General features: G+C 42.4%; 1 protein-coding gene across 1 annotated transcript in view; it reads left to right on the forward strand.

Annotated features, from left to right (window-relative positions):
- The first annotated feature begins 3395 nt into the window (after nucleotides 1-3395).
- Nucleotides 3396-27881, forward strand: part of vat1l (vesicle amine transport 1-like) — a 198307-nt gene continuing 173821 nt past the window's right edge. Inside the window, exon 1 of the mRNA XM_043706556.2 lies at nucleotides 3396-3718. Within this exon, the coding sequence (XP_043562491.1) occupies nucleotides 3510-3718 (209 nt within the window). The 5' untranslated portion in view covers nucleotides 3396-3509. The remainder of the gene's footprint in view (nucleotides 3719-27881) is intronic.

Genomic DNA, 27881 nt, shown 5'->3' on the forward strand with positions numbered 1-27881 from the left:
TTCGGAATCATAGAGTCATGTAGCAGGGAGACAGACCCTTCACTTTAACTAGTCCATGCCGACCATAATCCTAAACTAAACTAGTTCTGAGGAAGGGTCATTCGACCCAAAAGGTTAACTCTGATTTCTCTCCACGGATTTTTTTCTTTAATCACTTATGGGATGTGGGTGTTGCTGGCCAGGCCAGCACTTATTGCCGAGAGTGCAGTTAAGAGTCAACCACATTACTGTGAGTCACATGTAGGCCAGTCCAGGTAAGGAGAGCAATTTCCTTTCCCCTAAAGGACATCAGTGAACCAGATGGGGTTTTCCCAACAATTGACAATGGATTTGTGCATATTGTTAGACTCTTGATTCCAGACTCTATTTTAATGAATACAAATTCTACCATCTGCCTCCGTGGAATCCAAATCCAGGTCCCCAGAGTATTACCTGAGGTCTCTGGATTAACAGTCCAGTGATAACACCTGTAGGCTATTGCTTCCCCTGCAGCCAGACCTGCTGAGTTTTTGCTGCAATTTCCGTGTTAATTTCCAAACTAAACTAGTCCCACCTGGTCAGAAAGCTCAGCTCAGAATGATCTGTTCCCATCATGAGCCATATCAGATTTGCAATTAGAACATACAAAATAAGAGCAGGAGTAGGCCATCTGGCGCTTGGAGCCAGCTCCACCATTCAACAAGGTCATGGCTGATCTTTCCATGGCCTCAGCTCCTCATACTCACTCTCTCATCATAACCCTTAGTTCCTTTACTGTTCAAAAACGTATCCATCTTAGCTTTGAAAGCGTTCAATGAGGAAGCCTCAACTACTTTATTGGGCAGAGAATTCCACAGATTCATGATCCTTTGGGTGAAGAAGTTCCTCCTTAATTCAGTCCTAAATCTGTTCTTCCTCATTTTGATTTTATGCCCTCCTGTTCTAGCTTCACCGGCCAGTGGAAACATCCTCCCTGCTTCTATCTTATCTAGTCCCTTCATAATTATATTTTTCTATAAGATTCCCCCTCATTCTTCTAAATTCTAATGAATCTGCCTTCATAAGCCAACCTCCTCAATTCCAGAATCAACCTAGTGAACCTCCTCTGCACCCTCTCTAGTGCCAGTACATCCTTTCTCAAGTAAGGAGACCAAAACTGCATGCAGTACTCCAGGTGTGGCCTCAACAGCACCTTATACAGCTGCAACATAACCTCCCTGCTTTTAAACTCAATCCCTTTAGCAATGAAGGCCAAAATTCCATTTGCCTTCTTAATTACCTGTTGAACCTGTATACCAACCTTCTGTGATTCAGCCACAAGGACACCCAGGTCCCTCTGCACAGCAGCATGCTGCAATTTTTTTACCAATCAAATAATAGTTTTTTTTACTGTACTCGTATGAAAATGGATGACTTCATGTTTATCAAAATTGTACTCCATCATCCAGACCTTTGCCCACTCACTTAAACTATCTATATCCCTCTGCAAACTTTCAGAGTCCTCTGTACACTTTCCTCAACCACTCGTCTTCGTGTCATCCACAAACGTTGACACATGACACATAGTCTCCAACTCCAAGTCATCTATATAAATTGTAAACAACTGTGATCCTGAGGCACATCATTAGTCATTGATCGCTAACCAGAAAAATACTCATTTCTCCCCACTCTTTGCTTCCTGTCAGTTAACCAATCCTCTATCTATGCTAACACATTGCATCTTTATCTTATGCAGCAGCCTTTTGTGTGGCACCTTGTCGAATACCTTTTAGAAATCTGGATAAACCACACCTACTGGGTTCTCATTATACTTTGTGCTCATATTGTCTTCATAGAATTGCAGTAAATTGGCTAAGCATGACCTGTCTTTCATGAACCCATGCTGCGTCAACCCAATGGGACAATTTCTATCTAAATATCTTGCTAATTCTTCTTTAATGATGGATTCAAGCATTTTCCCCATTACAGGAGTTAAGTTAACCAGCCTATAATTCCCCATCTTTTTCCTACCTCCTTTTGTAAGTAATGGCATCACATTTACTATTTTCCAGTCTGCTGGAACTGCCCCAGAGTCCAGCAAATTTTGGAAAATTACCATGAGTGTATTTGTTATTTCTCCTGCCATCTCTTTTAGTATCCTGGAATGTATTCCATTAGGGTCAGGAGGCTTGTTTACCTTTTGCTCCATTAACTTGCCCAACGCTACATCTTTCATGACAATGATTGTTTCCAGATCCTCACCTACCTTCATCTCCTTGTCAATTACTGGCATGTTATTCGTGTCCTCCATTGTGAAGACCAACTAAATGTACCTGTTCAATGCCTCAGCCATTTCCTCATATCCCATGACTAAATCTCCCTTCTTATCCTCAAAAGGACCAATGTTTACCTTCACTACTCTTTTTCGTTTTATATATTTGTAGAAACCTTTGCTATCTGTCTTTATATTCTGATCTAGTTTACTCTCATCATCTATCCTACTTTTCCTTACAGTATTTTTTGTGGCTTTCTGTTGACCTTTAATGTTTTCCCAATCTTCTAGTTTCTTACTGGTCTTTGCCACTTTGTATGCCTTTTCTTCCAATTTGATAGCCTCCCTTATTTCTTTAAACATCTATGGCTGGATTACTCCTTTTCCTACAGTCCTTCCTTTTCACTGGTATAAACTTTTGCTGAGCACTCTGAAAAATTCCTTTGAAAGTCCTCCAGTGTTCCTCAACTGTCCCACCATAAAGTCATTGCTTCCAGTCTACTTTAGCCAATTCCTCCTTCATCCTATTGTAGTCTCCTTTGTTTAAGCACAGGACCCTGGCATTGGATTTTATCTTCACACTTTCCATCAGTACTCTAAATTCAACCATATTGTGATCAGTCTTTCCAAGAGGATCCCTAACTATGAGATTATTCATTATTCCTGTCCCATTACACATAACCAGATGTAAGAAAGCTTGCTTCCTCATTGGTTCCACTACAAAGTTCAAGAATGGTAAATGAATGAATTCTGACCGTCTATACATACACAGTATGTAGATGATAAATGTATGGAATTTCGACTGTCTATTGGTGCACACATTATGTAGATGGTAAATACATGGAATTCTGACCGTCTCTAGCTGCACACAGGATGTAGATGGTTAATGTATGGAATTCCTACCATCTACACGCACACATACACAGGATGTAGATGATAAATGTATACAATTAGGTTTGCTGTGTCATATTTATTTTGTAATGCAGCACTTGGAAGATGTTAAACAGATTTCCTGCTGCAGTTCCACGCTGCTTGGAGGATAACTTTGCAAAAGAAATGATCACATCCCTCCCAGCCACCGCGAGTTATACGCGCTGCAATACGACCAGTCTGCCTGGCTGCGCCAGTGCTGTCGCTTCGGTTCATTTGCAGCTCAAGTCAGCGGCGGACTCAGACTGCCTTGTGCAGGAGAGACAATTCAGCGAGAGCCTGCTCCCAGCCCAGTCGAACCCAGCACCAGCACCCATTCTCCTCCGGGCCGTCTCCAGCACCCTCTCCCATGGCTAACGACGGCGTGGACAAGAGCGAGGAGACCGAGCACATGATCGAGAAGGATGCGGCCAGGGAGCGCAGCAATGTGCTGGGGGACACCAAGGAGATTCGAGCCGTCATCCTGTCCGGATTTGGGGGTTTAAACAAGCTGCGGGTGGCCAAGAAAGCGATGCCCGAGCCCCAGGAAGGAGAGGTGAAAATCCGAGTCAAGGCCTGGTTAAGTAGCTGCTTTCAGACTAATCTGCAAGACGCACTTCACCTTCTCGGCAGCCAGCACTCTGTACATTCACCACTGTATAGTGTCCTTATAGAGAACCAGCACTCTGTACATTCACCACTGTATAGTGTCCTTATAGAGAACCAGCACTCTGTACATTCACCTTAGTGTCATTATAGAGAACCGGCACTCTGTACATTCACCTTAATGTCATTATAGAGAACCGGCACTCTGTACATTCACCACTATGTAGTGTCCATATAGAGAACCGGCACTCTGTACATTCACCACTATGTAGTGTCCATATAGAGAACCAGCACTCTGTACATTCACCACTGTATAGTGTCCTTATAGAGAACCAGCACTCTGTACATTCACCACTGTATAGTGTCCTTATAGAGAACCAGCACTCTGTACATTCACCTTAGTGTCATTATAGAGAACCGGCACTCTGTACATTCACCTTAATGTCATTATAGAGAACCGGCACTCTGTACATTCACCACTATGTAGTGTCCATATAGAGAACCGGCACTCTGTACATTCACCACTATGTAGTGTCCATATAGAGAACCAGCACTCTGTACATTCACCACTGTATAGTGTCCTTATAGAGAACCGGCACTCTGTACATTCACCACTGTGTAGAGTCCTTATAGAGAACCGGCACTCTGTACATTCACCACTGTGTAGAGTCCTTATAGAGAACCAGCACTCTGTACATTCACCACTGTGTAGAGTCCTTATAGAGAACCGGCACTCTGTACATTCACCACTGTGTAGAGTCCTTATAGAGAACCGGCACTCTGTACATTCACCACTATGTAGTGTCCATATAGAGAACCGGCACTCTGTACATTCACCACTATGTAGTGTCCATATAGAGAACCAGCACTCTGTACATTCACCACTGTATAGTGTCCTTATAGAGAACCAGCACTCTGTACATTCACCACTGTGTAGAGTCCTTATAGAGAACCGGCACTCTGTACATTCACCACTGTGTAGAGTCCTTATAGAGAACCGGCACTCTGTACATTCACCACTGTGTAGAGTCCTTATAGAGAACCGGCACTCTGTACATTCACCTTAGTGTCATTATAGAGAACTAGCACTCTGTACATTCACCACTGTGTAGTGTCCTTATAGAGAACCAGCACTCTATACATTCACCTTAGTGTCATTATAGAGAACTAGCACTCTGTACATTCACCACTGTGTAGTGTCCTTATAGAGAACCAGCACTCTATACATTCACCTTAGTGTCATTATAGAGAACTAGCACTCTGTACATTCACCACTGTGTAGTGTCCTTATAGAGAACCAGCACTCTATACATTCGCCACGGTATAGTGTCCATATAGAGAACCAGCACTCTGTACATTCGCAACGGTATAGTGTCCTTATAGATTGACGGTTTCCTGTACGTTTACCATCTGCATACTATGTGCATGCATATAGACAGTAGGAATTCCATACATTTACCATCTACGTACCGTGTGTGCCTATATAAGTCAGAATTCCATATAGTTACCGTCTACATACTGTGTGGGCTTGTAGACTGTCAGTGATATACATTTGCCATCCACACTTCGTGTGTCAGTCAGGATCTTATACATTTACTATCGACGCACTGGACATTTGCTAATAAAAAGCTAGTATCCTATATATTTGCTATCTACAGACTGTGGATGTTTGTAGATGGCCAATATCCTATACATTTACCATGCATGTCCTGTATGATTATACATCACCAGAATACTTTGAAACTTCTACCTATATATAGTTTGCGCTTATACACAATAAGTATCATAGACATTCAGTGTCTGTATATTGTGTTCATAGACAGTAAACATTCTATCATTCACGTTCTCACAGGGAACGAACGTGTGAGTGCTTATAGACTGCAAATATAGTATACATTCATAGCCTATATACCGTTCTTTTAAATTAACACTCCTTTTTGTTTGCGATCTACATATGGCTTGTGTGCTGAGAGGGTTAAAATCTTACATTTACACCGCCAATATATGGTATGCTCTTCATTTATCATTTGTACATTGTATGTGTGTATGCAATTAGTTTCTCGTACATGGGCTGTGTATATACTGTGCACATTTTATATACAGATCATATCCTATACTTTCTAAATTGTGCATATTCTTACAGAAGAACAGCCCAGTATGCTCTACATTCGTATATACTAATGGAGGCTAATTTCATATTTTGGACCTATTTCTAATGCCGTTAGAAAATCAGAATGCTATATGTTTATCATTTAATTGTAGTGTGTGTGATTACCAACATCCGAATCTACATTTGAGACCGGATCTACAATATTCAAATGCAATGTACACAGTTTAGAAGAGCATTAATGAATAATATAGTATAAATATATACGGTGGCGTGCATATAGTAAGCATCTGCATATGTATTATAATAACCATTCTACCGAGTAGCTATACTTTTAGAAGATTTCACATTCCCCAGCAGGAGTTGCTTTGCACACATATGTGGTGTCTCCTTGTTAATACGGGACCCGTGATCTCCTAATCTCATTTTACCACTGTCTTTTTTCTCTCTCTCTCTCTAATTACTTGACATGGTTATGTTTCGTGCTGCGTTCTTTTTTTTAATGATGATATGCCTTTGGTAACTAATGGAATTATCAATTCTAGACGCCGATTGATTCGCTGGATCAAACCATGTTCCAGAAACATCAGCATCAGTCACTGGCTTATCGATGTGTTCAGCACTGGCCGGGAGGGAAATATTTGCACTGGGGAACGGACATCAGACAAGAAATCATACTGGGTGGCTCCACATTGCTAAAATGATATCCGATTCAGACTTGTGACCTTTGATTGTGTTTTCAATGCTGCGCCTTTATCGAAATCCACCGACACTACTCCTTTTTGTTTTAAAGCTTTAAGGTGACTTGTTAAAATCGTCTGAAGACTAGAAATGTAACGGGGTCAAGGGAAGAAGTTGAACAAAAAAGACCCTCATCAATGTAGCTGTAAGGGGAGGTGCGAAAGGTACTTTCCAGAGACCGAGCTGGAGTGATAGCTCAGTCACAGGTATAGCTGTATCCAAAAGTAAAGGTGCAGTAAGGACGATGCAAAATGCTGGCTCAGCCAGCATTGCCCACAAACCCTTAATTAATAGTGCGCTAGTTTGTAAAATGCAGAAGGTCTTTGATCAGTTTTGTATTAATTGCATTTGGTGCAAAGAGCAATTATGGCATTTTTTTCTGGTCACCCATTGATGCAATTGAAACTGGAATTTCAGATGGTATGAATCAGCAAGGCAACTGAATTAATCCACCCTATATGGCTTTTAAACAAAGGCTGAGCAATGCAGATTTAAAAGAAGAATAATTAAGGGAATGTGGGCAACGTTGGCTGAGCCAGCATTTTGTTGGCCATCTCTAACTGGCCCAGAGAAGATGGTGGTGAGCTGCCTTCTTTCTTTAATTCACCATCTGCTAGATCAGCATTTATTGCCCATCCCTAAATGCCATAGGGTAACAAAGAGTCAACCACACTGATGTAAATTTGGAGTCATGTCACAGAGTCAAAGATGTACAACAAGGAAACAGACTCTTCGGTCTAATCTGTCCATGCCGACCAGATACCCGAAACTAATCTCTTCCCATTTGCCAGCACTCTGCCACTTAGCCGTTCCTATTCATATATCCATCCAGATGCCTTTTAAATGTTGCAATTGTACTAGCTTCCACCTCTTCTTCTTGCAGCTCATTTCCTACATGCACCACCCTCTGCATGAAAAAGTTGCCCCTTAGGTCCCTTTTAAATCTTTCCAATCTCACCTTAAACCTATGCCCTCCAGTTTTGGACTCCCCTACTCTGGGAAAAAGATCTTACCTATTTACTCTATCCATGCCCCTCACAATGTTTTAAAATTTCTGTATGGTCATTCCTCAGCCTCCAACATAGACCAAACCTTCTCTAAAGAGCATTTTTCTAACCATTAGCAATTGATTTATGGTCATCATTAAACCCTTCAATCTTGATTTTTATTGAATTCAGTTGCCACCATTATCCTTTAGTGAGATTTGACCCCATGTCCCCAGAGTATTACCTGGGGCTCTGGATTAACAATACACTGATAATACCACTAGGGCATCACTCCTCTCTGGTAATCCTTGGCTATTAGGGAGAGACACAGTGCTGTCAGGGATGGAATTCCAGAATTTTGACCAAGTGACAGTGAAGGAATGGTGATAGATTTCCAAATCAATATGGTGAGTGGCTCGGAGGGGAACTTGCAGGGAGTGGTGTTCCCATATATCTGCCACTGTCATATTTTTAGATGATAGAAGTCGCGGATTGAGAACGTGGTGATCTGAGACAAAAGAGAAATTGCAGGCAACATTCAAATGGCCTCTGTGGAGACATGAAAACATTGGCCAAAGTTTGGTCAAGGTGGTCAAGGGTTTGAAAAGGTGGGGAAATGGATGGAAAGAGTGGCAAGGAGGCAGAAAACCTTTATTGAGGCTAATGCAGAATTAGGAGGCTGAAGACATGGCCCTTAGTGGGATGATCCACATCAGTGGTGTACATGAGGCCAGAATTTCAAAGGTGGAGAGTTTTCAGAGGATTGTGAAGCTGGAGGAGATGACAGCAACAGAGAGGAAGGGAGTGAAGGATTTACAATCACAGGCAAGCATTTTCAAGTCCAAATATTACTTGACTGGGAATTCATGGAACACAGCAAGCACATGGGGAAATGGGTTTTTGAATAAGCTCAGACCTGTGCAACAAATGTTTTTGATGACATTCGGTTTAAGGTGGATAAGGAGTGGGAGGCTGGGCAGTGAGGCATTGACTAGCTAAGTCCAGTGGTAAAGCTGAGGTAGAAACAGATTTTAATCATCAGGTCTGGCAGCATCTGTGTGGAGAAAGCAGAGTTAACATTCTCATGAAGAGTCACTGAACCCAAAACGCTAAGACTGTTTTTTTAAAAAAAAAATCATTCATGGGAGATAGGCATTGCTGGCTGAGCCAGCATTTATTACCCAACCTAAATGATGCAAAAATATCAGCCATGGCTCCTGCAATTTCTTCTCTATGATCTTGTAATGGTCTCGGATATATCTGGTCAGGACCAGGAGATTTATGTACCTTCATGCATTCTAATACATCCAACACCTCCTCTACTGTGATATGGACTATCCCCAAGATATCACTACTAACCTCCCCAAGTTCCCAAGTCTTCATGCCCTTTCTCCATGGTAAACACAGAGGAGGAATAGTCATTGAACATTTTGCCCACCTCCTCAGTTCTACACATAAATATCCACTTTGGTCCTTGAGGGGTTCTGTTCTCTCTCTAATTATTCTTTGTCCTTTAATATACTCAAAGAACCTCCTTGGATTTACCCTAATTTTCTCAGCCAAGGCTATCACATGTCCCCTTTTCACCCTCCTGATTTCCTTCTTCAGTAAACTCCTGTGTCCCCTCTATACTTCCAGGGACTTATCCTCCATTTAAGGAAATATGTTCCACCCTCCCCTGTATTTCTTCTTCTGACTGTTTTAAATCTGTACCAACCAATGGCCAGTAGAATTAATCAGTTGCAATCTCCCCAATGACAACTTTCATACACTTGAAGGTCTCTATTCGGTTGTCACCCAACCTTCTCAACTCTAACACAAAACAATTTACATTGTTATAATCTAATATCACATCTGACTGAATCTGTCCTGTGCATTTGCCATTGTTTTGAAATCAGTCCTATAATGGATTAACCTTAGGATGGGAGACAGAGAACAGTATACGAAGGCTTAGACGATAGACAGTTGCATGATATAAGTACTGTATTTTGTCTTTAAAGGAATAGTATTATTATATTTTGAACATTACTATTAGTCATACTGAGTGCAGTTCGCATATTACAAATGGATTCTATTGAGTGCGTTTCTGCATTGATATAAGGTTTTGCCTTTTGTGACTTGTATAGCAATGAGTTTGCTCTGTTTGTCACAGGGACATAGGAATTAAGAGCAGGAGTAGGTAATTCAGCCCTTCGATCCCACTCTGCCATTTAATATGACCATGTCTGATCTCATCCTGATGTCAACTCCACTTTGCTGCCTGCTCCCCATAGCCCTTTACCCTGCTATTTATCAGAAACACATATATTTATTTCCTGAGTCACTGTGTCACTGAATTACTTGCAATCAGAGCTGGTTGGTGTAGAGTAGGGATATTAGAGGTATAACTTCTCAAAAAGGAACATTGATACAGGAGGAGGCCATTCAGCCCATTGAATGTTATCCACCATTTAACTTTATGGGCGGCACGGTGGCACAGTGGTTAGCACTGCTGCCTCACAGCGCCAGAGACCGGGGTTCAATTCCTGACTCAGGCGACTGACTGTGTGGAGTTTGCACATTCTCCCCGTGTCTGCGTGGGTTTCCTCCGGATGCTCTGGTTTCCTCCCACAGTCCAAAGATGTGCAGGTCAGGTGAATTGGCCATACTAAGTGTTAGATTAAAGGGGTAAATGTAGGGGTCTGGTTGGGTTGCGCTTCGGTGGGTCGGTGTGGACTTGTTGGGCCGAAGGGCCTGTTTCCACACTATAAGTAATCTAATCTAGATCATGCCTATTCTATATCTGTCCCAAATAGACACCTTTGCTTGATTCCTTGATAACATGAACAAACAAAAGTCTATCTTGAAACTTCAGCATCCACAGTTTTCATAGCGGTAGAAAGTTCCAACATTCTGCTCCCTGTTTCATGAAGAGATATTTCCTGAATGATTGAGTTTTAATTCTACCAGTGTGTTTTCTGGAATTCTCTTCCCATACCTCAGTGGCCTTTCTTTAAAACAAAATGCATTAACTTGAGGACTTTGCCTCCTCAAACCTGTTCCACCATTCAGTTAGGACGTAGCTGTTCTGCACCTGAACAGCATTTACCTTCCTTGATATCATGCCCCTTACTTAATAAAAATATCAAAGAGCCCCAGACTCAAAACAGCTTTCTCAGGGGAGAATTCCAGATTTCAACCATTATTTGCACTTGGTAGTTGCATGATAGCAACAATATATTGCGTTTATATAGCACCTTTAGCTGAGTAAAATGTCCCAGGCTGAGGAGCCAGATTTTACACTCAGCCATTTTGGGAGATATGAGGTTAGCTGGTCAATAGCTTGGTCAAAGAGAGAGATCTTAAGGAGTACCTTGAAGTTTAAAAAAAAAGAGATTGAGAGGCAAATATATTTACTGAAGGAATTCCAGAGGTTAAGGCCCAGGATGTTGAAGACAATGACAGTGATAGTAAAGAAACAAAAGTTCTGGTCGGACAAGGTGCTAAAGTTCAAATGCCACAATCCATTTGAATTTAGATGGCATGTAAGGCTAGATCATGAGGTTCCACGCATGCCTTCCTGTTCAATTACTAATCTAGACCAAACAGAGATCTGGCCTGCATTAGAGGTAGCTTGGGAGTTCAAGGGAGTAGATACATTCTCATCCAGTATTGACAAAGGCCTGAACTAGCAGCACTGTCAACTATCTGGCCTTATATGTACAGGTTTATGTATGACACTGATGGGGAGGGATTCGCATGAAAACAGGAAGAGGAAATCAAAATCAAACAATTAACTAGAGATAAAATTGGAAAATAATGTTACAAATGCTGGAACTCTGCAAGAAATACAAATAAGTTTAGTCAACCAGTCAGCACTGAGGAAGAGACAAAGCAAGTCCATATGCACCAAACCGAATGTCTGGCTGTTTTCTTATTGTGGTGGTGGTGGATTTCTTAAATTGGGGATCAAGATCTGCTTAGCTGTCTCAGTGTCTTCTCCGCATCATCCATTCCTACTCAGTCTCTTTGCATCCCACAGTTAAACCCAACTTCTTACCTCCTCAGTTCATCATAGATTCAGGAGTAGGCCATTCAACCTTGAAGCCTGTGCTGCCATTGACTTAATCTCTGCCTTCGGTCCATTGAGCTGCCTTAGTTCCATATGATGCCAAATTCTTACATTTTGTGTCTATTCTGGGTCAGTTTGAGATTACCGTTCACCTCTGATTCACAAACTGCCAAGTTCGAGTTGCACTGTAAGGGCTGGGTAAGATAATCAGAACTGAGTGAGAATTGTAGTTGCACTGCCAGAGAATCTATCTACCCTCAGAGGTGGATATACAAGAAAATGTGGCATTACAGGTGGGACTAATTTAATTTGGGATTATGTTTGGCGTGGACTGGTTGAACCGAAGGGTCTGTTTCTGTACTGTATGACTCTGTGACTCTATTAGGGCAGTAAAGTATGCCTGGAATTTTTGTTAGCATTTACCTTCCCGCCCCCTCCCACTCAACATCAATATCAGTAGAACAGGTTACATCGTCATTATGTCTCTATGGGAGCTTGCTCTGCACAAATTGGCCATTACATTTACTACATTACAACAATGACAACAATTGAAGTATTGCATTTGCTATGAAATGCTTTGAGGCATCTGGTAGAATTGGGAGTCTTTAAGTGCAAGTCATTCTTTCAAACCTAACAAACATCTCATTTTTAACGTTTTAATTTGATTCAGATTCCACCAGTTTTGGAGGAGCGAATTCAGACTTGTACTGTCTTTATCAAATTTATTAGAACCATTTCTTGTCTACATCATCTTCTACCCACCCAGATCTTTACCATCCTCCTAGACCTTGTGCTGTTGACTGCATCTGTGACCCTCTCCCCTCACGCTGTATTCCTGACATTCTGTGTACATTGTGTAGCTTTTCACTTTCACAGCCCTAGCTTCGTTCTCTCATCCTGTCCAACAGGAGCTCCATGTTGAACCTTTATTGACCAGACTGATGTCTTGTGTCAGCTCCTTCCCTTTCATCGTACACCTGCCTTACATTTTCACATTATTCTATCACACCTTTGGTGGAAGTACTTTCAAATGCCCCAATAAAACACCTGTTGCTCAGAATTTGCCTTCGGTCCTTTTGTTCTAACCCTTATTCTACCACAACTTGGTGTCTGCCTTTTTTTTAACTATTCTCTCTTAGGCAATCTATTTAGAAAAATATTGCAATTTTAAACATAATGTGAAACTACATACTTTCTTTCATACTTACTGTCTGTTGAATAAGGTAATGGCTTTTAGCTTAATGGTTCTTAAAGGCCTAATGTTCATGTTGCATTGGCTGTATGTGTGCTAGCCCAGTAGGGCTGCACAGTGGCTAGCACTGCAGCCTCACAGCGCCAGGGACCCAGGTTCAATTCCAGTCTCGGGTGATTGTGTGGAGTTTGCATGTTCTCGCCCTGTCTGTGTGGGTTAGATGAATTGGCCATGCTAAATTTCCCACAGTGTTAGGTGCATTAGTCAGAGGGAAATGAGTCTGAGTGGGTTACTTTTCAGAAGGTCGGTGTGGACTTGGCCCGATTCCACACTGTAGGGAATTGAATCTATCCTACTGTGGTTGGAGACAGAGAGTTCCACTATAACACTTGGATGGAGCAGATGTATCTGTTCCTTAATAATTCTGCCTGACCCAATGTAGTTATATTCACAGGTATTGTGCAGTACACCTGAAAAAAAAAACAAAGTGCTGCACATACTAGAAATCTAAAACAAATACAGGAAGTGCTAGAGAAACGCAACATCTGTGGTGAGGGAAACAGTCAATGTTGTGAGTCCGCTATGATTCTTTAAAACCAAACAAGACTCTTCTCAAGAAGAATCAAACTCTGTTAATTCTGTTTCTTTCTTCACAGATCCTGCCAGACTTGTTGAGTTTCTCCAGCATTTTCTCTATTTGTTTCATGCTGTAGACCTTCTTATTATCTAAGTCCTGTGCTTGTTCTGTACAAACCCTTTGGTGGAGTATCCTTTACCACTAATCACTAGATAGGCCCAAAATTAAACAATATCAGAGAGGGTTTCAGACAGGGAATTATCTCAAACAATCCTTATCCAGTACTGCATATTGGTAGAAATGGCAATGACCCACAAGGTTTCAGACATGGTTATCAGGGAAAACACCAAATTGGGTTTTGTTTAAATTTAATTTTGACAAGAGGCTCATACTTTGATAGTGACCTTACTATATGGTAGTAGATACGTGGGCTGCTTTCTTGCTTTGCGACTCATTAAAATTTAGAAGAATGAGAAGTTTTCTCATTGAAACATATAAAATTCTTTAGGAGTTTGATAGAGTAAGTGCTGAGAGGATATTTACCTGCATGGGAAAGTCTAGGACAGGAGGACATAGTCTCAGAATCGAGGGTGCACCTATTTAAGAGTGACATGAGGAGGAATTTCTTCTAGGTAAAAACAAGGACAGCAGATGCTGGAAACCAGATTCTAGATTAGAGTGGTGCTGGAAAAGCACAGCAGGTCAGGCAGCATTCGAGGAGCAGGAAAATCAACATTTTGGGCAAAAGCCCTTCATCATGAATTTCTTCTGTCAAACGGTTGTGAGTTTTTGGAACTCCAGAAAGCTGTAGGGCAGAGATCTTGTGTATACTTAAGGCTGAGGTAGATAGATTCTTGATCAGTGAGGAATCAAGGGTGACAGGAAATGGCAGGAATGTGGATGTGAGGAATGTCAGATCAGTCATGATCCAATTGAATGGAGGAGCAGGCTTGAGGCCTCCTCCTGTTTCTATTTCTTATGGCTTTACAATTCAGTTCATACATTAATAAGAAGTTTGGACCCTGATGGTAGCTTTTTAATGCTTTTTGCCCTGCCAAGCAGATCCAAGCAGGATTGATTCATTGAAAAATGCATGTGGTGTGAATCAATTGGTAATAACTATTTGTGATTCAATCCACTGCTTTCAAAATTAGATTCCTCTCACTCTTAACCTCAGGACATTTTATTTGTTACAACAGCTAGATACTATTTGCAGTTAAGTAATGGAAACACATTTACAAGATCTGCAGGAATTGTTGGAACTTGCTGCATTTTTAGACAAGATGCCTGACAATGGCAGCTTTTCCAATTGTCAATTGGAGACAAAAAGGCTAGCCTTTTTAACTTCAAAAGAAGACCAGTGCAAACATGCTTGAGGATGCTGTTGAAATGAACAAAGGCCTGTTTCACCATTAATGGAGATCACAGCTTTTCTAATGTTGGGAGAGTGAGCAAGTTGGGCCTGTATTCACTTAACTGTAGAAGAATGTAAGGTGACCTTATTGAAACATATATGATTCTTACGTAGCTGCTGAGAGGCTGTTTCCCCATGTGGGTAACCAGAGGGCATAATCTCAGAATAAGGGGTCACCCATGTAAGACAGAAATGAAGAGGAATATGTATCTCAAAAATTCTTCACTGCAGAGAGTACACGTTGGGTCATTAAGTACATACAAGGCTGAGATAGACAGATTTTTAATAAGTAAGAAAATCAGGGAATAGGGAAATGGGATGGAGGATTATCAGATCAGCCGTGGTCTCATTGAATGGTAGAGTGGTCTTGATGGACCAAATGACCTGCTTCTGCTCCTATGTCTTATGGTCTGTGGCCTAATTCCATGTACCTTCTTTTGCTCATTTCCTTTAATACTATTGATAATCAAAAATATATCAATCTCAGATTTCAAAACAACACTAAGCAATTTGTCATTGATAAGTAAGAATTGAAAATTATTTCAAACTTTATGTTTGGATGTGTTTCAGGATGTCATGGCTGAAAGGCCTGACTCTTATGTTTATTCTATGTCCCAGCTCTATACTCACAACCTGTAGAAATAGTTTTTATTTGATATTTTGAAAACTTTGATCAAGCCATCCTTTAGTCTGTCAAAGCCTGAATTATGTGATCTTCCGTAAGTTAGCCTCTGGAAACTGGGTTGTTAGGATCCAGACTGATATTCCTCCTGTACAAATCAGATTCTGGAATGAAATCTGTCCTCATAGATCATATTTTGTTTTATTTTTTTCATTTCGCATGGTGCAGATTTGCTTTCAACAATAAAACAGACATTATTACACAAAAGAAAGAAAAATAAGACAAACCAAATTATCTGTAAGTAAGACTGTTTGAAAGATTTCAAATACCCAGCAAAACTAAATCCAGTATACTGTCAACACGAAGAGTGAAACAAAATATTTTTGTAATTTAAAAAAAAAGAGAAAGTTTCTTCACCTATCAAATCTGTTCAATTGATTTAACTGCTTCTTTTCAGTTCCAGTCATAGGATCATAGAATTATACAGGACAGAAGAGATCTTTTACCTCATCAAGTCTGTACCGCCAAAAATAGACTGCTCCTAAAATAATCCCACTTGCCGGCAATAAGCCCATGACCCTAAATCTTATGACACTTCAAGTGTTCATCCAAGTACTTTGTGAAGGTTGTGTGGCTACCTGCCTCAATGACCCTCCCAGGCAATGCATTCCAGACTCTTATCACCCTCTGGATAACAAATCATTTCCTCAGATCCCCTGTAAACCCCTTGCCTTTCACTTTGAAATTATGCTGCCTTGCTCAAGACCCTTTGACTAAGGGGAATGGCTTCTTACTACCTATCCTGTCCATGTCCCTTATAATCTAGTATAATCTACCAGCTGCCCCCCCCAACCTTCCCTGTTCCAAAGAAAACAACCTGAGCTTATCCAGCCTCTCTTCCTCGCTGAAATGCTCCATCCCAGGTGACATTCCAGGTGAATCTCTTTTGTACCCCCTCCAATCACATCCTTCCCATAGTGTGGTGACCAGAACTGCACACAGTACTCCAGCTGTGAGTTCAAAGTTCTGATAAACCCCAGAATAATCTTGCTGATCTTATAATCTATGATTTGACTGATAAAAGCAAGCATCCTGTCTGTCTTCTTAACTACCCTAATAAACTGTCATGCCATCTTCAGAGGTCTATGGACAAGCATCTCAGGTTCCCTCTATTCCTCTGAACTTCCTAGTGTTCTGCTATTCATTGAGTACCCCATTGTCTTGTTACTTCTTCCAATGTGCATCAACTCACATTCCTCAGGGTTACATTCCATCTGCCCATCTGACCAATCCATGTAACCTCCTGTAACCTAAAACCTTCCTCCTCACTGTCAATCACCTGACCAATCTTGGTGTCATCCACAAACTTGCTTATCATACCACTCCCCCCACATTCAGATTGACATAATTTATGACCACTGTGGTATGCAGCTGAATTCTGGGCTCTAGTCTTTCAAACAGCTTTCTACCATTACCTTCTGTCTCCTGTCCCTCAGCCAATTTGGGATCCATCTTGCCAAATTAGCCTGAATCTCTTGAGCTTTTACCTTCTTTGTCAGTTTTCCATGTAGGATCTTGTTAAAGGTCTTGCTGAAATCCATATAAGTTACACAAACTGTCCTACCCTCAGTGACAACCTTGGTCATCTCCCTGAAAAAATCACCAAGATTTGTTAGACATGAACTCCTTCTGACCAAACCATGCTGACTATCACAGAACATACCTTGCCTATAAAAATGGTGATTATATTTTTCCTTCACTATTTCTCCAGTAATTTTCATGCAACTGATGTAAGACTTATTGGCCTCTAATTCCCTTATCTATCTCAACCGTCCTTCTAATAAAGTTGAAACACAGCTGTCCTCCAGTCCTCTGGCACCTCCCCTGTGGCCTAAGATGATTAAAAAATTTGGTCAAGGCTGCTGTTCTTTCTTCCCTCATCTCACACAGAGTCTGAGATACAACGTTTGGACCAGCCAAATCCTCCAGTACCTCCACACTTCTTATATCAACCTGCTCAAGAACTTCACAGTCCATCTTCTTGAATTCTGTTCTTGTGTCCTTCTTCTCATGAGTAAAGTCAGGTATGAATTACTCACTTAGCACTCTACCAATGCCTTCTGACTTCATGCAGAGATTCCTCCTTTTGTTACCAATGGGCCCTACTCCTTCACTGATATTCTCTTCCCTCTGATATCCTTGTAATCCTGTGAGCTGCAATATCTTTTTCTTTAACTCACACAATTGAGTATTAGAATTTCTCAGCTTTGAATAGCCAATTCAGATGTTTAACAACCATTCCTGGCCTAAAAGTTTCCACAAACTGAAAGCCGTTCACTGAAACAACTTATTCCTTAACTTCTCAGAACAAACCTACTTTTCTTCAGAGAAACAATTGTTGCATCTAACTTCAATCAGGTCTCTTTAGAACTGAATTCAAAAGCTTTCAGCTGAATAAAAAAAAAGTTCAGATGAGCTTCTGCTAAGCTAATGGCTTTTATTTCCCTCTTTTGTCATGAACCTCACAGTATAAACAAACTTCCATTAACACTCCAGGTGGCTTTCAGTCATCTTCTCTTTGACACATGCTGGTTGAATATTTTGGATTTGAAAGGATTGACCTATTAATAATTAGACCCACTCATAGATTGCGGAAAAGGTTCACCACATCGATTATAGGGATGGCAGGATAGTTTTACAAAGGAAGGGTTGGGTGGACTGGGCCTGTGATTTCACTGGCGTTTCGAGAGATGTAAAAGATTTAATTGAAGAGTATAAAAATCTGATAAGGTTGGATAGGCTGGAAGCAGGAATGATGATTTCCCTTGTTGGGGTATCCAGAACAAAGGGTCATAGCCTTATAATATGGGGTAGGCTATTTCAGACTGGGATTAAGAGCAAGTTCTTCATTCAGAGGATGGTGAACATGTGGAATTCTGTGTCACAGAACCAAATACCATGGAAAGGAAATTACTGATTACATTTATAAAATAAACAGATTTCTGCAAGTTAAAGGTGACAGGGAGAGAGCAGAAGCATGGCATAGAGGGGATTTCAGCTATAGGGAGAGGCCAAATAGGCTGGGGCTATTTCCCCTGGAGCATTGGAGGCTGAGGGGTGACCTGAAAGAGGTTTATAAAATCATGAGGGGCATGGATAGGGTAAATAGCAAAGGTCATTTCCCTGGGGTGGGGGAAAACTCCAGAACTAGAGGGCGTAGGTTTAGGGTGAGAGGGGAAAGATTTAAAAGGGACCTAAGGGGTAACGTTTTCACACAGACGGTGGTGCGTGTGTGGAATGAGCTGCCAGAGGAAGTGGTGGAGGCTGTTATAATTGCAGATTTTTTTTTAGATTAGATTACTTACAGTGTGGAAACAGGCCCTTCGGCCCAAGAAGTCCACACCAACCCGCCGAAGCGTAACCCACCCATACCCCTACCCCTACATTTACCCCTTCACCTAATACTATGGGCAATTTAGCACGGCCAATTCACCTAACCTGCACATTTTAGGATTGTGGGAGGAAACCGGAGCACCCGGAGGAAACCCACGCAGACACGGGGAGAATGTGCAAACTCCACACAGAGAGTCGCCTGAGGCGGGAATTGAACCTGGGTCTGTAGCGCTGTGAGGCAGCAGTGCTAACCACCATGCCGCCCACAAAGGGATCTGTATAGGTATATGGATAGGAAGAGTTTACAGGGATATGGGCCAAATGCTGGCAAATGGGACTAGATTAATTTAGGATACCTGGTCAACATGGATGTGTTGGACCCAAGGATTTGTTTTCATGCTGTACAGCTCTATGATTCAATGACTGGAAAGAAATAGGAGCAGGAGTAGGCCACTCAGCCCCTCAAGCCTACCTTGCCATTCAGTAAGATCATGGCTGGCCTGCCCTAGGCCTCTATTCCTCTTTTATATCAGCTCTTCATAGTTATCAATGCTCCAAAATTTCAAAAATCTATACACCACCTCTATAGATACTGACAGCGATTTAACCTCCACAACTCTGTGGGGTAAAGAACACCAGACATTTACTACCCTCTGGCAGAAGAGGTTTCTCCACATCTCAGTTTTAAATGAGCATCCACATGTGTCCCCTACTTCAAGATTCCCCCAGTAGTGGAAACATCTTCTCCGATTCTACCCTGTCAGGATCAACCATGATCATGTTGGCTGGTGTGGTGGGTTTGAAGGATAAAGAGGCCAACTCCCACTCCTATTTTCTTTGTTTCACACAAATAGACAAAACCCATATGCCACTAGTTTAAAAGCCAAGCTCAAAAATGTGCTATTGATGTATACAGAAGAACCTCGGTTATCTGGCATTCGATTATCCAAATTTCAGATTATGCAGACAAGATTGTAAGGTCCTGATGCTTGACTACTAAAATAAACTACTAAAATAAAATACTTGGGCGGCACGGTGGTTCAGTGATTAGCACTGTTGCCTCACAGCACCAGGGTCCAGGGTTTGATTCCAACCTTGGGTGACTGTCTGTGTGGAGTTTGCACATTCTCCCCGTGTCTGCGTGGGTTTCCTCCGGGTGCTCCGGTTTCCTCCCACAGTCCAAAGATGTGCAGGTTAGGTGAATTGACCATGCTTAAATTGTCAATTAGGTACATTAGTCAGAGGGAAAAGGGGTTTGGGTGGGTTACTCTTTGGAGAATCGGTGTGGACCTGTTGGGTTGAAGGGCCTGTTTCCACACTGCAGGGAATCTAATCTAATCTAAACTATGCTATCCGGCATTCGATTATCTGAACATTTGATTATCTGAATAAAATACTCCCCGCCCATGGTGTTTGGATAATCAAGGTTCCTCTGTACACGGTATGTAAATCTGACACGTGGTAAATTATGCTGAATTCTGTCTGAGAGTATGATATCTTTCCAAAGTTATGATACCTGGAACTGCTCACAGTACTCCAGGTGTGGTCGAACCAGAACCTTGCATAGCTAGTAGTGTAACTTTGACCATTTTGTGTTCTACTCTCCCTAGATATAAAACCTTGGTCTTTCACTCAAGACTGATTCTTATTTGAAGCATAGGACAGATGTCATCATGAAGATGGCATGGTGAGAATGGGAGACAGAAACCTGGCTGAACCTCTGTAGTAGACTTGATCTCTGAACAAGATAATCAACGTGTCTGTCTGGCTCAGTACTGGGGCTTGGAAGGTTAGCCCTGTCACTGGAGAGGAGGATTTTTTCTTCCCTGATGACCAAATAAAATATAAGTCAGCTAAAGCAACCCACATGTCAAGATAGAATGACCTCAGCTGCACAAAGATGGGGGAGTTTACTGTTGTTTCATGTGGGCCAGCTCTGCATCTTATTGCCAGCATGTTTCAGCAACATAAACAACACGCAATTGGGGTCATTAGGCTTCAGCTCTTGTTTAAGGCTGTAATTAATTGCTTTGCTGTTTCACAAAGCAGAACCTGTACCTGCAAATAGAAAATGGCAGGCACACAGAAGCACAACTTAAATGGAATTTTTGATCAGTTCCTCGGAACAGTCTTAAATAAAATGGCGGGTTTCTGCAACATACTGGCACATCAAAGGAAAGTCTGGAAGCATGGTGTAGCACATGTGATTTGAGTCTGTAGGGATTGTAGCGAGGTCAGCCAGGTGGACCTCATCGAGTACAAGTTCCCTGATTATGGCTGTTACAGTCATAGAGTTATAGAGTTGTACAGCATGGATACAGACCCTTCAGTCCAACTCATCCATGCTGACTGGATATCCTAAATGAATCTAGTGCCATTTGCCAGCATTTTGCCCATATCCCTCTAAACCCTTCCTATTCATATAACCATCCAGATGCCTTTTAGATGCTGTAATTGTACCAGTATCCATCACTTCCTCTGGCAGCTCATTCCATACATGCACCATCCACTGCATGAAAAAGTTGCCCCTTGGTTCCCTTTTAAATCTTTCCCCCTCTTACCTTTAACATATGCTCTCTTGTTTTGGACTCCACTAACCCAAGGAAAAGACTTTGACTTTTCATCTTATCCATGTCCCCCATGATTTTATATATATACAAGTTCACCCCTCAGCTTCCGATGCTGCAGGGAAAATAGTTGACCTGGTCCAATCAGGGAGACCTTGCTGACAGACACAGAGTGGAGTGTCAGGGCTTCTACTCACTCTGGGAGCCTGCTCTCAGCTAATTGGGAAAGTGTCATGTCATAAAGTCATAGAATTGTAGAGCTGTACAGGTTGGAAATAGACCCTTCAATCCAACTCGTCCATGTTGACCAGATCTCCTAAATTAATTTAGTCCCTTTTGCCAGCATTTTGCCCATATCCATCTCAACCTTCCTATTTATATACGCATCCAAATGCCTTTAAATGCTGCAATTGTGCCAGCCTCCACTACTTCCTCTGGCAGCACATTCCATACACACACCATACCGTGAGTGAAAATGTTGCCATTGGTTTACTTTTAAATCTCTGCCCTCTAACCTTAAACCTATGCCGTCTAGTTTTGGACTCCACTATCCTGGGGAAAAGATATTAGCTGTTCACTTCGTGACTGATGATTGGAAGTATTGCTTTGCAGTTAGGGGAAAATGATTCAGTAGTAACCCAATTATTTAGCAGTAATTGTGCACCTGCATTAAAGGGTGCTTGCGTTTTAAAGAATAAGATATGTACTATGCATTTGTAAGTAAAGGATAACTTGGTGATAGGATATCAGCCTTCATGCAGTTATTTCAGAGTCCTTTTAAACCATTCCAGGAATAGGCGCTAGCCTTGTTCTCCTTATCAATTCACTCACTGGTGTCACTGGTGATGGTGTCCAACCATGGTTACATTTCTCACTGATTGGTGAAAATCCATTACTCACTGGGTCATGAAAGATCCTGGGAATTAAGTTGACTTTGCATCATTCCATATTGAACCCATTCCATTGATGTTTTTTTCTTAGGAGATTGTCAGATCCTCACTCAAGCTGCTTTTATTGTCTTTTCTCTTGGGTGAAACAGCACCAAAACATAAATACAAAGTAAAAATAACTGAAAGAACTGTGGATGCTGGAAATCAGAAACAAAAACAGAAATTGCTGGAAGAACTCAGCAAACCTCGCAGCATCTGTATCAGAGTTAACATTTCGAGTCTAGTGACTCTTCTTCAAGTGTTCTGAAGATGTTAAGTCTGATTTCTCTCCACAGATTCTGCCAGACCTGCTGAGTTTTTCCGCAATTTCTGTTTTTGATACCAAAAAGTAAATATGGTCACAGGTGTGAGGCATGGTTTTGGTTCAGCACTTGTGTTGGGAAGGCCAATATCTCAGTCTGTAAATATACCTAATTGCTTCAGTACCATTGCGACTTTTCAAATCTACACACAAGTATAAAAATAAGGAACATTAGAAATGGATGTGGTGGTTTTGGACATTCAAAAAGCTATAAATAAGGCGCACATTAGAGGCTGGTGGGCAAAGTTAAAGCACGTGTGATAAAAGGTTATATGTTATCATGGATAGGTAAGTGGGAACAGAACGAGAATGAAACATCTTTTTTCCGAGTGGCAGGAGTGACTAGTAGGGTACCACAAGGGACAGAGATTGGGCCCCAGCTAGTCACAAAATATATATAAATGACCTGAATGTGGAATGGAATTACAACATTTCTAAGTTTGCTGACAATACGAAGATTGTGTGGGATTGTGAGTTATGAGAGGGATGCAAAGAGCCTTCAAGGTGACTTGGACAAGTTGAACGATTAGCAAACAGATGGCAGATGCAGCAAAACGTGACTAAATGTGAAGTGATACATTTTGGTGTGAAAATCAGAAAATAAGACTATTATTTAAATGGTGATATACTGGAAAGTACAAAGGGGTCTGGGTGTCCTTGTACACCAATCAATGAAAGTCGATGGACAGGTGCAGAAACATTAGGAAGGCAAATTGTATATCGGTCTTCAGTGTAACAGGATTTGAGATCCGAAGCAGGAATGTTTTATTGTAGTCCTACACAGCCTTGGTGAGACCTCATCTGGGGTATTGTGTGCAGTCTTGTCTTCCTGCATAAGAAAGGATATATTTGCCATGGAGGGAGAGATTGATTTGATTGGGCCTGTATTCACTACAGTTCAGAAAGGTGACAGTGAATTTGCTGGAAACACATACATATGTTGGATAAACTAGATGCAGTGAGTATGTTTTGCCTGGTTGAGGAGTCGAGAACAAGGGCACACTGTCTCAGGATAGGTGGTAGACCTTTCAGGACTGAGATGAGATAAAGTTCTTTCACTCAAAGTTTAGTGAACCTGTGCAATTTTCTAGCACCGAAGATTATGGAGGCCAAGTCACTGATTATATTCAAGAAAGAGCCAGATATATTTTCACATTTTAAAGTCATCAAGGGGTATGGGGAGAAAATGGGAAGATGTACCAATCAAACAGCAGTGAGAAACAAAATACTCAGAAGCTTACATTTTATATCCTTTCATACTGTTGGTGCATTTCTTTATTTATGAGTTAGTATATTTAGGTTACAGTGCAAATGCACAGCGAATCAGCCATGAGAAATTGTATTGAATGGCAGAGCAAGCTTGAAGGGCCGAATGGCCTACCCCTGCTCCCAGATTCTATGTATAAATTTACTTTATTGGTGGAACCTTATAGCAGTAATCATGGTTCCATGATATAAGTGAGGACTGCAGATGCTGGAAACCAGAGTTTAGATCAGAGTGGTGCTGGAAAAACACAGCAGGTCAGGCAGCATCCGAGGAGCAGGAAAATCAATGTTTCAGGCAAAAGCCCTTCTTCAGGAATAGAGGCAGAAAGCCTCTAGGGTGGAGAGATAAATGGGGGTGGGGGGGTGGGGCGGGTGGGGCTGGAGAGAAGGTAGCAAAGAGTACAATAGGTGGATGGGAGTGGGGATGAAGGAAATAGGTCAGAGAGGAGGGTGGAGCGGATAGTTGTGAAGGGAGATTGGCAGGTAGGACAGGTCATGAGGACAGTGCTGAGCTGGAAGGTTGGAACTGGGGTAAGGTGGGGGGAGGAGAAATGAGGAAACTGGTGAAATTCACATTGATGTTCTGGGGTTGAAGTGTTCCAAGGCGGAAGACAAGGCTTTCTTCCTCCAGGTGTCAGGTGGTGAGAGAGCAGCCGTGGAGGAGGCCCAGGACCTGCATGTCCTCGGCAGAGGGGGAGTTGAAATGTTGGGCCACGGGACGGTGGATTGGTGTGGGTGTCCTGGAGATGTTCCCTGAAGTGCTCTGCAAGGAGGCGTCCAGTCTCCCCATCGGGAGCAATGAATACAATAAATTACATTGGTGGATGTGCAGGTGAAACTTTGATGGATGTGGAAGACTCCTTTGGGGCCTTGGATGTGGTGAGGGAGGAGGTGTGGGTGCAGGTTTTGCAATTCCTGCGGTGGCAGGGGAGGGTGCCAGGACGGGAGGGTGGTTTGTTGGGCGTCATGGACCTGGTACCATCTGTCCGCCTAACCATTGTCCTGCAGACGCTGTATCTGTGTTCTGTCCTTGCTGCCTTATTTTCCCTTTGTGCACAGACCATGACCTTCTTGACATATCCTGCTCCCCTCACTCCATCATTTAATTCCATAGAGAATGGAATTTTCTCCCTGAATTTTTGTTACAGAACATTAGCAACAGGAGTAGGTCATTTCACTCTGATTATGACTGCTCTAGACCTTAACTCCACATGGCTGATTCCCCTCCCACGGGTCAACAATGCCCTCCAGTGCATCTCTTCCATTTCCCGCACCTCCGCCTTCGAACTCCACCCCTCCCAACACAACAAGATGGAACTACAAGGCCAGTGACAAAAGCACAATGCCTCCAGCTACCCATTAACTGTGGATGCTAACATGTTAAATTTTCAAGAGTGAATAGATTTTTGTTAGGTAAGGGTAACAAAGAATATGGATTTTTTTTTTCCCTAATCGGAGTTGCTATAACACACTGCTGGAGCAGATATCACTGGAAACCAGGCCATCTGGTTCAGAGGTGGGGATACTACCACTGTGCCAGAAGAATACAAATGAAAGTCAGCTGACAGAGTGGTGCAGGAAAAGCACAGCAGGTCAGGCAGCATCCGAGGAGCAGGAAAATCATAAGCATAAGCCCTTCATCAGGAATGAGACTTGTGGGCCGGAGGTCTGAGACATAAATGACAGGGGGGTGGGGCTGGGGGGAGCCTTTCATCCCACCAACTTCAATATACATCGCATCGTCCTCTGCCACTCCCACCACCTACAAATGGACCCCACCACTAGAGATGTATTTCCATCCCAACCCCTATCAGCCTTCCGGAGAAACCATCCCCTCCGCGACTCCCCAGTCAGAGCCACGCCCCCACCAGCCCACACCCTACACCCGGCACCTTCCCCTGCCACCGCAGGAAGTGCAAATCCTGTGCCCCAAAGGATCCTTCCACATTGGACAGAAATTTAACTGTACCACCAATGTCATCTACTGTATCCATTGCACCCAGTGTGGTCTCCTGCACATCGGGGAGACAGAACGGTAACTTGCGGATGGTTTCAGAGAATATCTCTGGGACAACCACACCAACTAACCACACCACTCCATGGCCAAACACTCCAACTCCCCCTCCCACTCCGCCAAGGACATGCGGGTGCTAGGCCTCCTCCATTGCCAAACCCTTACCACCTGTTGCCTGGAGGAAGAACACCTCATATTCTGCCTTGGGACCTTGCATCCACAGGGGATCAATGTGGATTTCATTAGTTTCCTCATTTCCCCTCCCCCTACATTATCCCAGTCCCAAGCCTCTAACTCAGCACTGCCGTCTTGACCTGTCCATTACCATTCCCATCTATCCGCTCCACCCTCCCCTTCAACCTATCACCTACTCCCCCACCTTCATTCACCTATGACATTCCCAGCTACCTTCTCCCCAGTCCCACTCCCCATACATTTATCTCCCAGCCCCCTCCCCGGTCCACAAGCCTCATTCCTGATGAAGGGCTTATGCCCGAAATGCCGATTCTCCTGTTCCTTGGATGCTGCATGACCTTTTCCAGCACCAAACTGTTGGCTGATTTTCATCTGTATACTTTGTGTGAGTTCTTGTGGCACAGTTGTAGTGACCCCACCTCTGAGCCAGATGGCCTGGTTTCCAGGGATATCTGCTCCAGCAGTGTGTTATAGCAACTCTGATTAGGGAAAAAAGAATCCATATCCGTTAGTATCCTTACCTAACAAAAATCTATTCACTCTCTTGAAAATTTAACATGTTCGCATCTACTGTTAATGGGTAGCTGGGGGCATTGTAGTTTTGTCACTGGCCTTGTAGTCTAAACATCAAGGTTAATGCTGTGCAGTTAGGAGTTCAAATCCCATCAGGGAACCTGATAGAGTTTGAATTCAGTTTGTAAATCTGGAATTGAAAGCTAGTCTCAGTGATGGTGACTATGAGCTTTCACTGACTATTGTTTAAAAACTCAACTGGCTCAGTAATATCCTTCAGGGAAGGAAATCTTGCAAACTTACATGGTTGGGTCTACATGTGACTCCATGGCCACAGTGTGATTGATTCTGAAATGGCTGAACCACTCAGTTCAGATACAATATGGGAGGGACAATAAATGCTGGCATGGACAGTAATGCCCACATCCTCTGAGGAATGAAGGGTCAGAGACATGCAAGAACAACAGTTACAGATCTCCACGAACTCTTTGAGTGAGCTTTGGTTTTTCAGCACACGTGAATTCCTTGATAGTGGAGTCGCAGGTAGGTAGGATAGAGAAAAAGGCATTTGGTAAACTTTCCTTTATTGGTCAGTATAGGAGCTGGGAGGTCATGTTGTTGCTGTCCAGGACCTTGCTTAGGCCACTTTTGGAATATTGCATCCAATTCTGGTCTCCTTCCTATTGGAAGGATATTGTGAAACTTGAAAGAGTTCAGAAAAAATTTACAAGGATGCTGCCAGGGTTGGAGGATTTGAACTATTGGGAGAGGCTGAACAGGCTGGGGCTGTTTTCCCTGGAGCATCAGAGGCTGAGGGGTGACCTTATAGAGGTTTATAAAATCATGAAGGGCATGGATAGGAAAAATAGACAAAATCTTTACCCTGGGTGGGGGAGTCCAGAGCTAGAGGGCATAGGTTAAGGATGAGAGGGGAAAGATATAAAAGAGACCTAAGGGGCAACTTTTTCATGCAGAGGATGGTGCATGTATGGAATGAGCTGCCAGAAGAAGTGGTGGAGGCTGGTACAATTGCAGCATTTAAAAGGCATCTGGATGGGTATATGAATGGGAAGGGTTTACAGGGATATTAGCTAAATGCTAGCAAGTGGACTGGATTAGATTAGGATATCTGGTCGGCATGGACGAGTTGGACCAAAGGGTCTCTTTCCATGCTATTCATCTCCAAGATTAGATTAGATTACATTCTCTACAATGTGGAAACAGGCCCAACCAGTCCACACCGAACG

The sequence above is a fragment of the Chiloscyllium plagiosum genome, unplaced genomic scaffold (assembly GCF_037043375.1).
Source record: "Chiloscyllium plagiosum isolate Xiang-an unplaced genomic scaffold, Cpla_swu_hap1 HiC_scaffold_17, whole genome shotgun sequence".
In the NCBI taxonomy this organism is placed as follows: domain Eukaryota; kingdom Metazoa; phylum Chordata; class Chondrichthyes; order Orectolobiformes; family Hemiscylliidae; genus Chiloscyllium; species Chiloscyllium plagiosum.